The sequence below is a fragment of the Candoia aspera genome, chromosome 4, assembly GCF_035149785.1.
Source record: "Candoia aspera isolate rCanAsp1 chromosome 4, rCanAsp1.hap2, whole genome shotgun sequence".
NCBI lineage: Eukaryota > Metazoa > Chordata > Lepidosauria > Squamata > Boidae > Candoia > Candoia aspera.
The window spans coordinates 110,768,689-110,780,865 of record NC_086156.1 but is presented as its reverse complement, the minus strand read 5'-3'; the positions used below and the strand labels follow the sequence as shown (position 1 = coordinate 110,780,865).

The following is a 12,177-nucleotide window of genomic DNA, read 5'->3' as shown; positions in this document are numbered from 1 at the left end:
ATAGCAGCAGGTGTGCACAATGTATTTTTCCTCAAGTTTATATGGCCAGATGTGAGCTCTAATTAACTTTACTATATGGATATGCAAAGGAGAATGGGGAAGGGAGATCAGAAATACAGTATCTGCTAACTTTTTTATAGCTCAGCTGGAATTGTTGGAGGGGACACATGTGAATGTAATTTTTAGAAGTCTATTTAGTTTTTCTCTTGGATATCTTTGGATGCATTTCTACTTTTTTGTATGGTTGTCTGAATCAGATTTATTCCAAAATGCATTAACCTTTGAATAAAATTTGCTCTTTTTAGTACAATTTTTGTTTAAAAGGAAACAGTAACACAGTGGATTGCTAATTTTGGAGATACAGGTCATTCTTTTTCAGTAAAAGCAGGGGACATTGCCCCTTGGGATGATGTCCTTGTCAGGTCCTGCTGAGGTCTCTGCTCATCTATCTTCCTATCCTTTTGGAGAGAAAAAGTGCTAAGATGACTTCCTGATCTTTGCTTAAGGAACAGAGTCCTTCTGAACCAACGGGATGGTCCACATCTTTATTTGCTCCTTGGTTCTGGCTTCTGGCTCAGCCAAGCTGAATGGATTCATCTTCAATCCTGTTTGGTCCTCACCTCTAAGTTGCACCATGTCCCCTGCATCCTATTTGCTGGATCATTTTGGTCTCTTATACCTGATATAGCCTTGGAAGTTAAATTACACTTCCTGATCTATGATAGTTTAGATGGAAGTACAGTTATATAATATTTTTTATAATATGGTGATTTTTCCCCTAATGAAAATACATTGGATATTTTTGCAACAACTCCTGCATATTCACCCTCTTTATCCTGTCAAAAGGTATTTGTATTTGTAATATTTGAGGACATGAACATTCTTTTCACTAAGAAAATAAAAATCAAATTCCTATTATCATTGTCAGCTTTAACTTAGAAGCATCTGTTTCTAAGAAAATAAATAAAATAAAAGCTCTAACATTAATGAACTTGTAGGACTTGTTATTTGAAAAAAAGAGAATGGAAGTATCACATTCGTATTCTGGAAGGAATTTCCAGAATTCTGGAAGGATCAGAGAAACAAAAGCATTCAGAGGTTTTTGAAGAATCAAGATGCCAATATAGAAATAAAAGTCTCTGTCAGAGAAGGTAGAAAAAATAAGGACAGAAAAGGAATTTGAAGGCTTTTTAGAGAAAGAAAACTTTACACTGGTTTCCACAGCAGAGAGAAACCAGCAGAAATCTATTTATTAGAAAAAATAATTGCATAAAACAGTGGAGCTCAGTATTTCAGTTCTGTTTTTATGTTGCTAACTGTTATGCAAGGAGCCTTGATTATTTTTATTTAATGGCTTTTACACAGAGTTTTTGGTACAGGTAGTTCTCACTTAACAGCCATTTGTTTGGTGACGGTTCAGACTTATGACTGTGCTGAAAAATCTGACTTACAACCGGTTCTCACCCTTACGACCATTGCAGTGTCCCTGCAGTCACGTGATCGTGATTTGGGTGCTTGGCAACCAGTTCACATTTATGACCATCACAGCATCCTGTGATCACATATTCTCTGTTTTTTACTTTCCCGGCTAGCTTCTGGCAAGCAAAATCAATGGGGAACTGCATGATTTGTTTAATGACTACATGGTTCGCTTAATGCCCATGATGATTTGCTTAACAACCTCCCCAAAAAAGGTCGTAAAATGGGGTCAGATTTGCTTAATGACCACTTTGCTTAGCAACCAAACTTCCAGCCTCAATTGTCATTGTTAAGCAAGGACTACCTGTATACAAATTGCAAGCCATGCGGGGTTACCTGGTTAAGATGGGTAGCTGTAAAAATTTGATAAATAAACAAACAAAAATAATACTCTTGCTAAATATATCAACAGATAGATAAATAACACGATAAGGCAGATGGATGGCTTTTGCAGCTAAGTGCCAGATATAACTGCTGTGTTTGGTTTGCTCCCATTGAGATCAAGGGGATGTTAGGTCATGTAATGGGGAGAAGGAATAACCATGTGGACCAGGAGGAAGACCCACAATCAGGACAAAGGTCACCTAATAGAAATCTAAGTCTGGGGCAGAAATGTAATTTAAGGAAGTGTCTCAGACAGGCCCCTCCCTAGTTCTCATGAAGATAAAGTGAAGGAGTGACATTCAGACTTGCAAGAATCTATTGCTGTAACCTTATAATAAAAGTAGGATTAGCATTCATAACTTTGGTTTCCTGGTCTGGTGAACCTTGGAGGGTTGACAGATAGGTGCCATCAAGTCAGGGTGGACTCCTGGTAGTTGTAGAAACCAAAGCTCACCATCTTTAGTGGAGTAATAACTTGCAGTTCTTCTCAGCACAGGGCTGTCTTTTCTTTAAACTCATCCATCCACTTTATCCAGACCATTATCTTCCCCTCTTCTAGTTCTCTTAGCTTCGCCAAGCATGTTCCTGCCTTCTAGTCCTTCATCCACTCACATCCCAAGCCTAAAGTATGCAAGTCATTGCTTGCAAGTCATCAATTCAAGGAAGCAGTCTTTATTTGGTCCAATCCTTCCCAGTGTCTAACTTCCAAAAGCTAAAATTACCACTGGGCAAGCCTCTGTTTTCACTATTCTGATTGTCGTTGTCTTAAAAATATCCTTATTGTTCATGATCATGTCTAAGCTGGTCATTGCTATTCTCTTTAACATTAATCTATTTCTCCAGCAGATGTCCCAAGCTCAGGAATTCAAAATAATCTACTTTCTTCATTCCTTTACCATCCACTTTACATTCAGAGGTATTGACTTAGTCTTCTTGATATTAAATATTAATCCAGATGATTCGCTTTCCATGTTTTACTTCCATAATTAGCTCCTCTTACTTTTAGCTACCAGTTTGGGTCATCTGTGCATCAGATTGTTGGTGATCTGGCCTCCACATGTTGATTCCAACATCATCTCTCCCAATCCTACTATTCCTACAAGACATGGATTTAACTTAAACAGATGTGGGGACATTTGTGCATCCTTGCTTCTATCCTTATTCAAAACTACCAGGTTTCTGCAAATTCTTATAATTCTTATAACAAGTGGCCTCTGGTTCATTGTAGGAGTTCCTCAGAAGTATAATCAGGTACTTTCCCTCATTTGTTAGCTTTAATATATTCCAAATTCTGCCATGATCTACATGATCAAAGACTGCTGTAGTCAATAAAATAAAGATGGACCTTGTGCTTGTATTCTCTTGCCATCTCCATCATCCATGTGTGAGGAATGAATGGAATGGCTTAGTAATTTGTACTTCTTCTCTTGCAGCTCCTTTTTTTTCAGTATAAATATATACCCCAATCTTTTCCAATCTCTAGGCGACCTAGTCTTGTTTTACGTTGGTTGAAATATGGCTGTTAGTACTTAACTGCCTTATCTCCTGCAGCTTTAAACAGCTCCATGGCTACTGCATCTGTGTTTGGTGAATTACTGTTTGACAGCTCATTTTTGACCCACTGTGGGCTAGTATACAAGATAGACAGATAGACAAATAGATAGAGCCCCATGATTGATTAATTAATTTTTATCCCGCCCTTATTATTTTTATAAATAACTCAAGGCAGCAAACATACCTAATGCTCCTTCCTCCTCCTATTTTCCTCACAACAACCCTGTGAGGTGAGCTGGGCTGAGAGAGGGACTGGCCCAAGGTCACCCAGCTGGCTTTCACACCTAAGGTGGGACTAGAACTCACAGTCTCCTGGTTTCTAGCCCAGCACCTTAACCACTAGACCAAACTGGCTTCAAATTTAGATGATACCTAAATTTCCCATGGAGAACATATTCTCTCTCTGCAAATTATTCAGTCATCCTATAATCCAGTTTGTAAAATGTTTCTGTATAGTCTTTACATTTCCCTCTAATCTCATAAGCTTCTATCAGTTCCGTTCAGTGATTACTCTTGGCTATTCCAACCATGTCTGTAAATTTGCCTGTGAACTCCTTTTTTCTTTTCTTTTCTTTTCTTTTTTCTTTTCTTTTCCTTTCCTTTCTGTTGTTTCTTTAGGACTGGGGTATCTTTTGTTCTTGTTTCTGGCCTAATCCTGATTATTCTGAGACCAAACTTTGGGCCCAACCATAGTTTTCTAACTGTTCCTCAGTGGTCTTCTGGTCACATTAATTACCTTTCCTCTAAATAAACCTTTAAGATAACACTCAGAGGAATCTGATGGAGGGAACAACAGTGCACATTCTGGGAAATGAGGGCTGAGGAGCTGTGGGAGTTGCTGAAGATGCATCACTATAAAGGGATGGGGGGAAAGAACTGAACTGCAGAACTGAAAAAGTGATGCTATGTGGACCCATTCTTCTGTCTCAAGTTCTCAAGGTAAAGCAATGTTCTTTCATTCTTTATTTTATAATAAAGATGATACCATGCTAAAGACAATACTGTCCTCTTAATGAAGCATCTAAATATGCTAGCTGGGGAAAAAAGCAATATGCAAAGCAAGTGAGAAGAAGCTAAGAGGCTTGGGAAGATCTTGGTGTGTTCTGGCTCTCAACCAGCTTATACCACACAATAACTAATACTCCCTTTTTTTATGCTAAAGAACCTTCTTCCATGACAAATTAAAACAAGTCTCACTCTGAAAAGAAACCCTGAGATTGAAATCTCCTCTGCATACTCAAGTCTGGGTGAAGTCAATTCAGTCTGGGGTCAACTCAGTGTTCATTACCATCACAGAAAAGGCAGATCTGCTATCAGTGAAATCTCGCAAGAATCTTCTACAAACACAAGGCTGAAATGGCATGCAAAGTGAATAAGCACATTTCTGCCAGTGACTTCTTGTTCAAGTGACCCATCAATGTCTTCCAACTTTCATCCAAGCAACAAAATGAGAAGCTTTATAACAAGCCAGTAGGATTTTTGGTACTGCATGTGCTCAGTTGAGTTTTCTTCAGTAGATCAACCCAGCTTTCTCTCTGGGAGGAAATCTAATGTTTGGGATCTTCTCTGCATACTGGGTCTGGGTGAAATACATTTGGGACAACTTAAATTACTTTGCTGTCATGAGTACAAATCTGGACAGAAACAAACTGAAGCAACAGACAGTTAGTAAGTAGTGAGTAAGCTTTGGCTAACGATGTCCCATAAAGCAATTACTTCCAAAATCCTTTCATGTTTGTTTCACAATTCTTCCAAGGAATAGCACTAAAAAAAATGAAGCATGCTGTCATTTCTCCTGTGCAAGAGGTATTGGTGGGCATGGCCTAGACACATGGGAAACTGGATTGTGTAATTTCTTCTTCAGTGCATTTATGGTTTTAGCAGGGCCAAATTGTGCTAGAAACCTTGTTCGGTAAACCTCCGATATAACAGTTTAATAGGAGGAAAGGGCTGTCAATTAGAGCCACATGTCTGTTAAATGTTGAATGGGATTTTATGAGCTCCAAAACACAATTGTATATGAGAATACCTACTTCACCGATAACAGTGAATACTGATTTTGAGGGCAAGCAGTGAACATTGTCTGGGCTGATTCATCAAACAACAGAGATGTCGTGTGATGAGAAGTGAAATCGATTATTGCCTGAATTTCAGACAAAATTTGGATCCAGCAGATGGTGTCCATTAAATCCAAAGTCTGTTAAACCGAAGTCCATTGTTTCCAATCTTATCTTGGATTCTTAACAAAACTCCAGCATTCTTCTTATACTTAACATTGATCAGGCTGAAACAAAAATATACAATTCAGGACATTGGTGGTCCTTTCACTGGAGAAGTCGACTACATCTAAATCCAAATAAGAAGGTGGGAAGTAGATACAGGGTTTGTTTCATGGTATGTTGAAAATGTATACCTGGAAGAGCCACATTATTGCCTACACTTGTGTTTGTAACTACTGTATGTGATAAATGCAGTATAAGATTGATTGCTTTAGGGATTGGCTTCTATCATTTCACTCACCTGAAAGTATTAGAAATTCCCTTCTGGTTAAGCTAATCTTTAGCAAATTTTCTGAAACTGGAATAATACTGTTTATGGAGTTATGTGTTTTAAAAGTTTTAGGCAGTCCTTTTCCCAATGTACACGTATGGCTAATTCCAAAGATACCTGAATTAATCTTGCTTTTATAAAAAGTCTTCAAGGTTAACAAAGGAAGGCTCATAAATCTTGGAGCACTATTGAAGACTGACTTGATAACATTTTTAGCAAATTTGCCAAATACCATCCTTTTCTTAGGAAAATTGAATAACATTTAATGAATAGCATTTCTTCTTCATGACTATGAAATATTGGAATGGTGATGACACGTCTCTACAAGAGTTAATAACATAGAAAATTGCAGTTTGAATTCAATGTGAATGAATGAAGTAAAGAATTCATGTTCAGCTCTATAAACCCTTATAAATGCTAGACGGAGGAAAGACCTTGGCAATCTATTTGAGTGCTTCACGGCACTAAACTATATATTGATAAATAGAAAATAGTAAGTGATTTATTTCCAAAAGCAACTGAGTTTGGGGAGAAGGTGCACCCTTCTAGTGTCTGGTTAGATTCATTGGACACATGGAGTGTCCAAATCAAACAGCCCCAGATGAGTTTATCCTCTCTGGGTTTCCATATCCACAAGAACTAAAGCTCCCCTTGCTTCTCTTCTTCTCAACCATGTTTATCCTGACTCTTTCTGGAAATTCCCTGATCATCTTGGCGGTGATCTCTGACCTTCAACTGCACAAGCCCATGTACTGGTTCCTGTGTCATCTCTCCATCCTGGACATGGCCTTCTCAGCTGTGGTAGTTCCCAAAGTTATTGCGGGATTTATTCCAGGAGGAAAAGTCATCTCTTTTGTAGGGTGTGTGACTCAACTGTTCTTTTTTCATTTCCTTGGATGTGCAGAAAGCCTCCTCTACACCTTGATGGCTTATGACCGCTTCTTGGCCATCTGTAAACCACTCCACTATGGCAACATCATGAGCTGGAAAGTCTGCCTTATCTTCTCCTTGGGTACAGTAATTGGAGGCTGCCTCAACTCCACATTTCAGACATTTCTCACCTTCCACTTGCCTTATGGACAGATAAACTATATTGATTATGTCTTCTGTGACATTCCTGCCATGCTGAAACTGGCTTGTGTAGATACAAAACTTAATGAGTTAATGAGCTTCATTGACATTGGCCTTGTGGCAATGACCTGCTTTGTACTTATCTTAGCATCCTATGTCTACATCATCCTGGCTATTTTAAACATTAGTAGTAGTGAAGGACAGCACAGAGCTTTCTCAACTTGTACTGCCCATGTTACTGTGGTGGGCATATATTACCTTCCTGTGGTGTATCATTATCTGAGGCCAGCTTCTCAGGGCTCCATGGATGGTGTGGTGAGCATGTTCTACACCACAGTCACACCTTTGTTGAACCCCGTGATATACACACTTAGGAACAAGGAGATGAAGACTTCTCTGATGAAATTGTGGAGAGGAAATTCAGAGTAGGCAGCAGCAAGGGAACAAACTCATTTTTACTTACTGTATTTTTCTATTATCAGAAGTCACCTAAATGGAGAAAAGTGAACCTAACTGCCTAGAATTGTGGTAGTCCTGAACGCCTTTGATGCGTCCTCCTCGCAGGTTGTGTCAGTCACAGATTTTTTGGTTATATTGTGCTCCAGATAAAGTTTGCTCTTTTGATACTAAAGAAACCAAAAACACATTCTAGTGTACATTGTTCAAATTACTATTTCTCCATTGGAGCTGAATTCCTAATAAACCCTCATTCTCAAATTTAAATACTTTTGTTTAGTATTGTTTGGAGATTATGTGTTATAAATTGCTATTGGACACTTGAATTAGAAATCAAAAGTTTAAAGGAAATTTTAAAAGAATTTAAAGAATAAACAAATATAGTAAGGAAACTTCACCATGTTTAACATGAATGAGTTCACAGCATCTTCATTCCCCTACTCCATGGGACTTGCTGCAGATCACCAATGCCCTTGGCACCAAGCATTGGGACCACCTATCTCCAATACCTTTTGCCCACCCAGTAAGATTTGGCAGAGCAGGTGTGCTCCAGGTCCCTTTAAGCCAACAATCTCACTGTTGCAGAGTCCCTTGTAGACAGAGAGATGGGAGCTGACTAGTGAATAAAAGAAAGCCAACACTGGACTCTTCAAAGATGTAGAAAACCTGTTGCAGTTTATTCTCTCCAGACCAGTGTTTCTCAACCTTTCTCAACCACAACTTTAAGAAATGTGGACTTCAACTCCCAGTTGAAGTCCATGCATTTTAAAATTGCCAAGGTTGAGAAACACTGCCCTAGACCCTTAAGCTTTCAGGGTCAAGGGTTGTCATCAAAAACAGACTCTGTGGAGTGTCAGCAGTCCAAATCAAGAACTCAAAGTAATTTTTCAAAAGAAAATATCAAACCAAGGAAGTAAATCTGTCTGGTAGCAACAGTTGGAAGCTTGTTCTCCTCTTCACCAGTGGTTTCAATGTGCCATCCAGCCTTGGCTGTGAGCGTGTAGATCAGTGTTTCTCAACCTTGGCAGCTTTAAGATGTGTGAACTTGAACTCCCAGGATTCCCCAGCCAACATGCTGCCCCCCTTTGGGGGGAGATGGGTGGTGGAAAAATTTAATAAAATCAAAAAATAATAATAAAAAATAAAGTACGGCTGCCCAACTCTCCTAAACACAAGTCCAAAAGGCGTACAATGATAAAAACAAAATTACAATATGCCCAATGACAAAAATAGCCGAAACTCAACAACAACAACAACAACAAAACACACATCAACATTTCTTACACCTCCCATAATGAGCTCATCTAACATCCTGGTCATCCTAACGCCCAGAGGATCAGTGAGGTCTTCAAAGGCACACAGGATTGGGGCTAAACAAATTTAAGGGGGAGAAATGTTCCACAGGACAGGCCTCACAACACAAAAGGTGATTTATTCTTCCTGCTTGAATTTGTTATTTATTGATTTGCATTGTATTAGACTGGCAGGATTTGTTTTACCTGGAAAGGTAAAGGAAAGGTATACATACATCAAGTTAATAAATAAAGATCTTTTTGCCATGTAGATTTTATTATATTTATATTTTTATTGTATTTTGTAACATAAATGGTTTTATATTTTTATCTTGTTTTGTTGTAAGCCGCCCAGAGTCCCACCCATAGGGGAGAGATGGGCGGTGAATAAATTTATAAAATAAATAAAATAAATTAATAAATTAATTTTAACATTGCAATCTGTATCAGGCAAAGGTCAAGCAAAAGCCCATTCCACCCACCCACCCTTTTTCCCCCTGGATTCTAACCCACTTTAAATGATGAACTCTTGGGAACTCAGACAACTGCACACTATTCTGTAAACCATCAGTGGCCTCAATGGATTTTTATTTTCCATGCACAATGCAGCACATATTGCTTTTCATAAATGCTTCATGGATTAATTCTGAAACAAACTCAGGGGAAAAAAGATGAACACCCAAAATCCCTAAATGGGCAAATGTATGGAATGGTAAAAGCAAACGTACACAATGGGGAAAGAGTATGAAGAAAGAAGAGATCACTAAATAGTACCATGTTCTAAATTTATAAAAGGAAGAACTTCAGGGAATTAGTACCAGCAGGGAATGCCCTATTCTCATGAGCAAACATTTACTTAAAGCTTAGATTTTTTCCTTGCTTGTATTCTATAGACACAGATGGTTAACTGAGGAAATAAAGAGCATTGATAATGAGAACATGCTGATAAAATGCTTTGTAGCTAAGTTTTGGTCACCAGCTTCCTTCTAAAGGAAATTCTGCAATGAAGGAGATTTATTTTTCATTTTCAAAGTATCTGCTCTTAAAATGCTCTGAAGGACATGGTAAAGGAAGACCAGAGGAAGGTATATATGGAATGACAGAAGAAGAATTTGGTGGATTCTAAGCCTCCAGAGAAGAAACTAGAACGTATTTGAAGTTACCATGATATGTATTTTGTCATGTTCACAACTGTTTATCCCATCTATTTCAAGCAGCTTTCTCCAGTCTGTGTCATGAAAGGCAAATCTCCTTTCAAGTGGGAAATCTGAACAATTTGTATACATTGCTTGGGAACATAAAAGCACCATTGTTTTAAGAGACAAGTTTCTTAAAAGCTCGATACTACTTTGGATGGAGTCCTCAGTGTGGAATTGAAAAAAACCATCTTGGCTTGAAAATGGAGAAATATCATACTTGAACACAAAGATTTTTCTCCTGAGTTTCCCTGGATCTTACTTGCATCTTGGGCAGATTCACTGAAATCTAAAATCCACATCTCTAAGTTTCTATTTTGAGCAGGGAAAAGAGAGCAGTTCAAAGACCAAAATCTTTGATGTTGTGGCTGAAAAGAACATGATTCTCTGATTTGGAAAACTTGAAGAATCTCATTTAACATCATACTTCACAAAGGGCACCATTGGACCCCTGAAATATTCCCAGAAAGAAGATCTCAGTATTTCTCATTTGCTGCTAATCATCTCCCATGAAAAGGTGAATCAATCCTCTTTCCCAAGGAGGAATATTGTATGAATGGGGTGTGAAAACCAAACAGTCTGGGCTGAATTTGTCCTCTTGGGCATTCCATACCCTCAACAGCTCTATACCCCCTTATTCCTCTTCTTTCTGCTTGTCTACTTACTGTCTATAACTGGGAATATTCTGATCCTACTTACTGTGACATTGAGATCTGACTTGCACAAGCCAATGTATTGGTTTCTCTGCAATTTAGCTATCATGGACATTGCAGTATCCACCACAGTAGTCCCAAAGGTGATGGGTGGGTTTGTGAAAGAAGGCCAGATTATTTCTTCTGGAGGCTGTCTGGCCCAGCTCTTCTTCTACCACTTTGTGAGCTGTTCTGAGTTCTTTCTCTACACTGTCATGGCCTATGACCGCTTCCTTGCCATCTGTAAGCCTCTTCATTACAACACCATGATGAATCACAGAATGTGCCTCTGTCTTTCCTTCAGCACATGGTTTGGTGGATGTCTGCATTCCATCATGGTCACCTCACTCTCCTACGGCTTATCTTATGGACCTAAGAACGAGGTGAACTTCATCTTTTGTGAAATTCTTGCTATGCTGAAATTGGCTTGCTCAGATACATGGTTCCAGGAGATGTTTACTTTGGTTGATATTGGTTTAGTAGCCATCATCTGTATCTTCCTTATTGTGATGTCGTACATGTATATTGTCTCTGCCATTTTGAAAATCCCCTCAGCTGAAGGACAACACCGGGCATTCTCCACTTGTACTTCCCACCTCATTGTGGTGATGATCTGCTATGTGCCTGTAGCTTTCAATTATTTGAGAACAGGGACTCAGGATCTTCTAAGTGGGGTGACAGCCATTTTTTATACCACCTGCACTCCATTCCTCAATCCACTCATTTATACATTAAGGAACAAGGAGATGAAAGATGCAATGCTGAGGCTGAGAGATAGGATTAGGGGACTCTAACTGTATGCAGACCAAACTAGACTAGACATCATAAGATTCAGGAAAGGAACCCATGAAGGGTTCTCTTTTCTAAAACTATAGTTACACTACAGAGAGGATGAGTAAGGATCAAACTATAAAACGCATGTTATTGGTTTGCCCATTGATCATTCTACACAATTCCTTTCAAATGCGTTCACACAACACATGAGGTCAGGAAAGACTTAGCAGATGGGTTACACAGCATACAACACCTGGTTAGTGTACATCTTGGGAGAGTGGTGGTAGTATGTCTGTGGGACAGCATGTTGCAACGTATTGTCTCAAAATGATGCAATATATTGTATGAATACTGACAGTGGATTAATTCAGCAACCAAAGTATGGATGTTGTGCAAACAGAACCTTTAATTCTTATGATTCTTTTTTTACATTAAGCTGGAGGACCATGAGACAAAGTCTCTTGAAACCAGGCTGATGGCAAGGAACAGCCTGTAATATTCCAGCAAAGTGCTTCAATGGGACAGGGTTTCATCCAAGAAGGCATAAGAGATAGGGCAGAGGTGGGACATCTTTGTTCTCCCCTTTAGCTAAGGGGCCAATGAGACGGGTACAGCATGACGTGATTTGGTCCTGGAACTGGATTAGAAAAGGACCGAGAACTGACGTAGCTCACACCAGATTATCCAGCAGCGCTATGAGCTCTAGAAACATTACTGGAAAGGGGGATC

At 39.0% G+C, this 12,177-nt stretch overlaps 2 protein-coding genes across 2 annotated transcripts; both read left to right on the top strand.

Moving 5' to 3' along the window:
* The first annotated feature begins 6,540 nt into the window (after positions 1 to 6,540).
* LOC134497061 (olfactory receptor 10G6-like) lies at positions 6,541 to 7,467 on the top strand. The gene has a single exon (XM_063302777.1). It carries the CDS (start codon positions 6,541 to 6,543, stop codon positions 7,465 to 7,467), a length of 927 nt encoding a protein of 308 aa, XP_063158847.1.
* Positions 7,468 to 10,538: 3,071 nt separating this feature from the next.
* Positions 10,539 to 11,468, top strand: LOC134497060 (olfactory receptor 10G6-like). Its single transcript, XM_063302776.1, has one exon. The coding sequence runs from the start codon at positions 10,539 to 10,541 to the stop codon at positions 11,466 to 11,468; it is 930 nt and encodes a 309-aa protein (XP_063158846.1).
* The last annotated feature ends 709 nt before the right edge of the window (positions 11,469 to 12,177 follow it).

Coding starts and splice junctions, on each gene's coding strand:
- LOC134497060 (XM_063302776.1), top strand. CDS start 10,539: ATGGGGTGTGAAAACCAAACAGTCTGGGCTGAATTTGTCCTCTTGGGC.
- LOC134497061 (XM_063302777.1), top strand. CDS start 6,541: ATGGAGTGTCCAAATCAAACAGCCCCAGATGAGTTTATCCTCTCTGGG.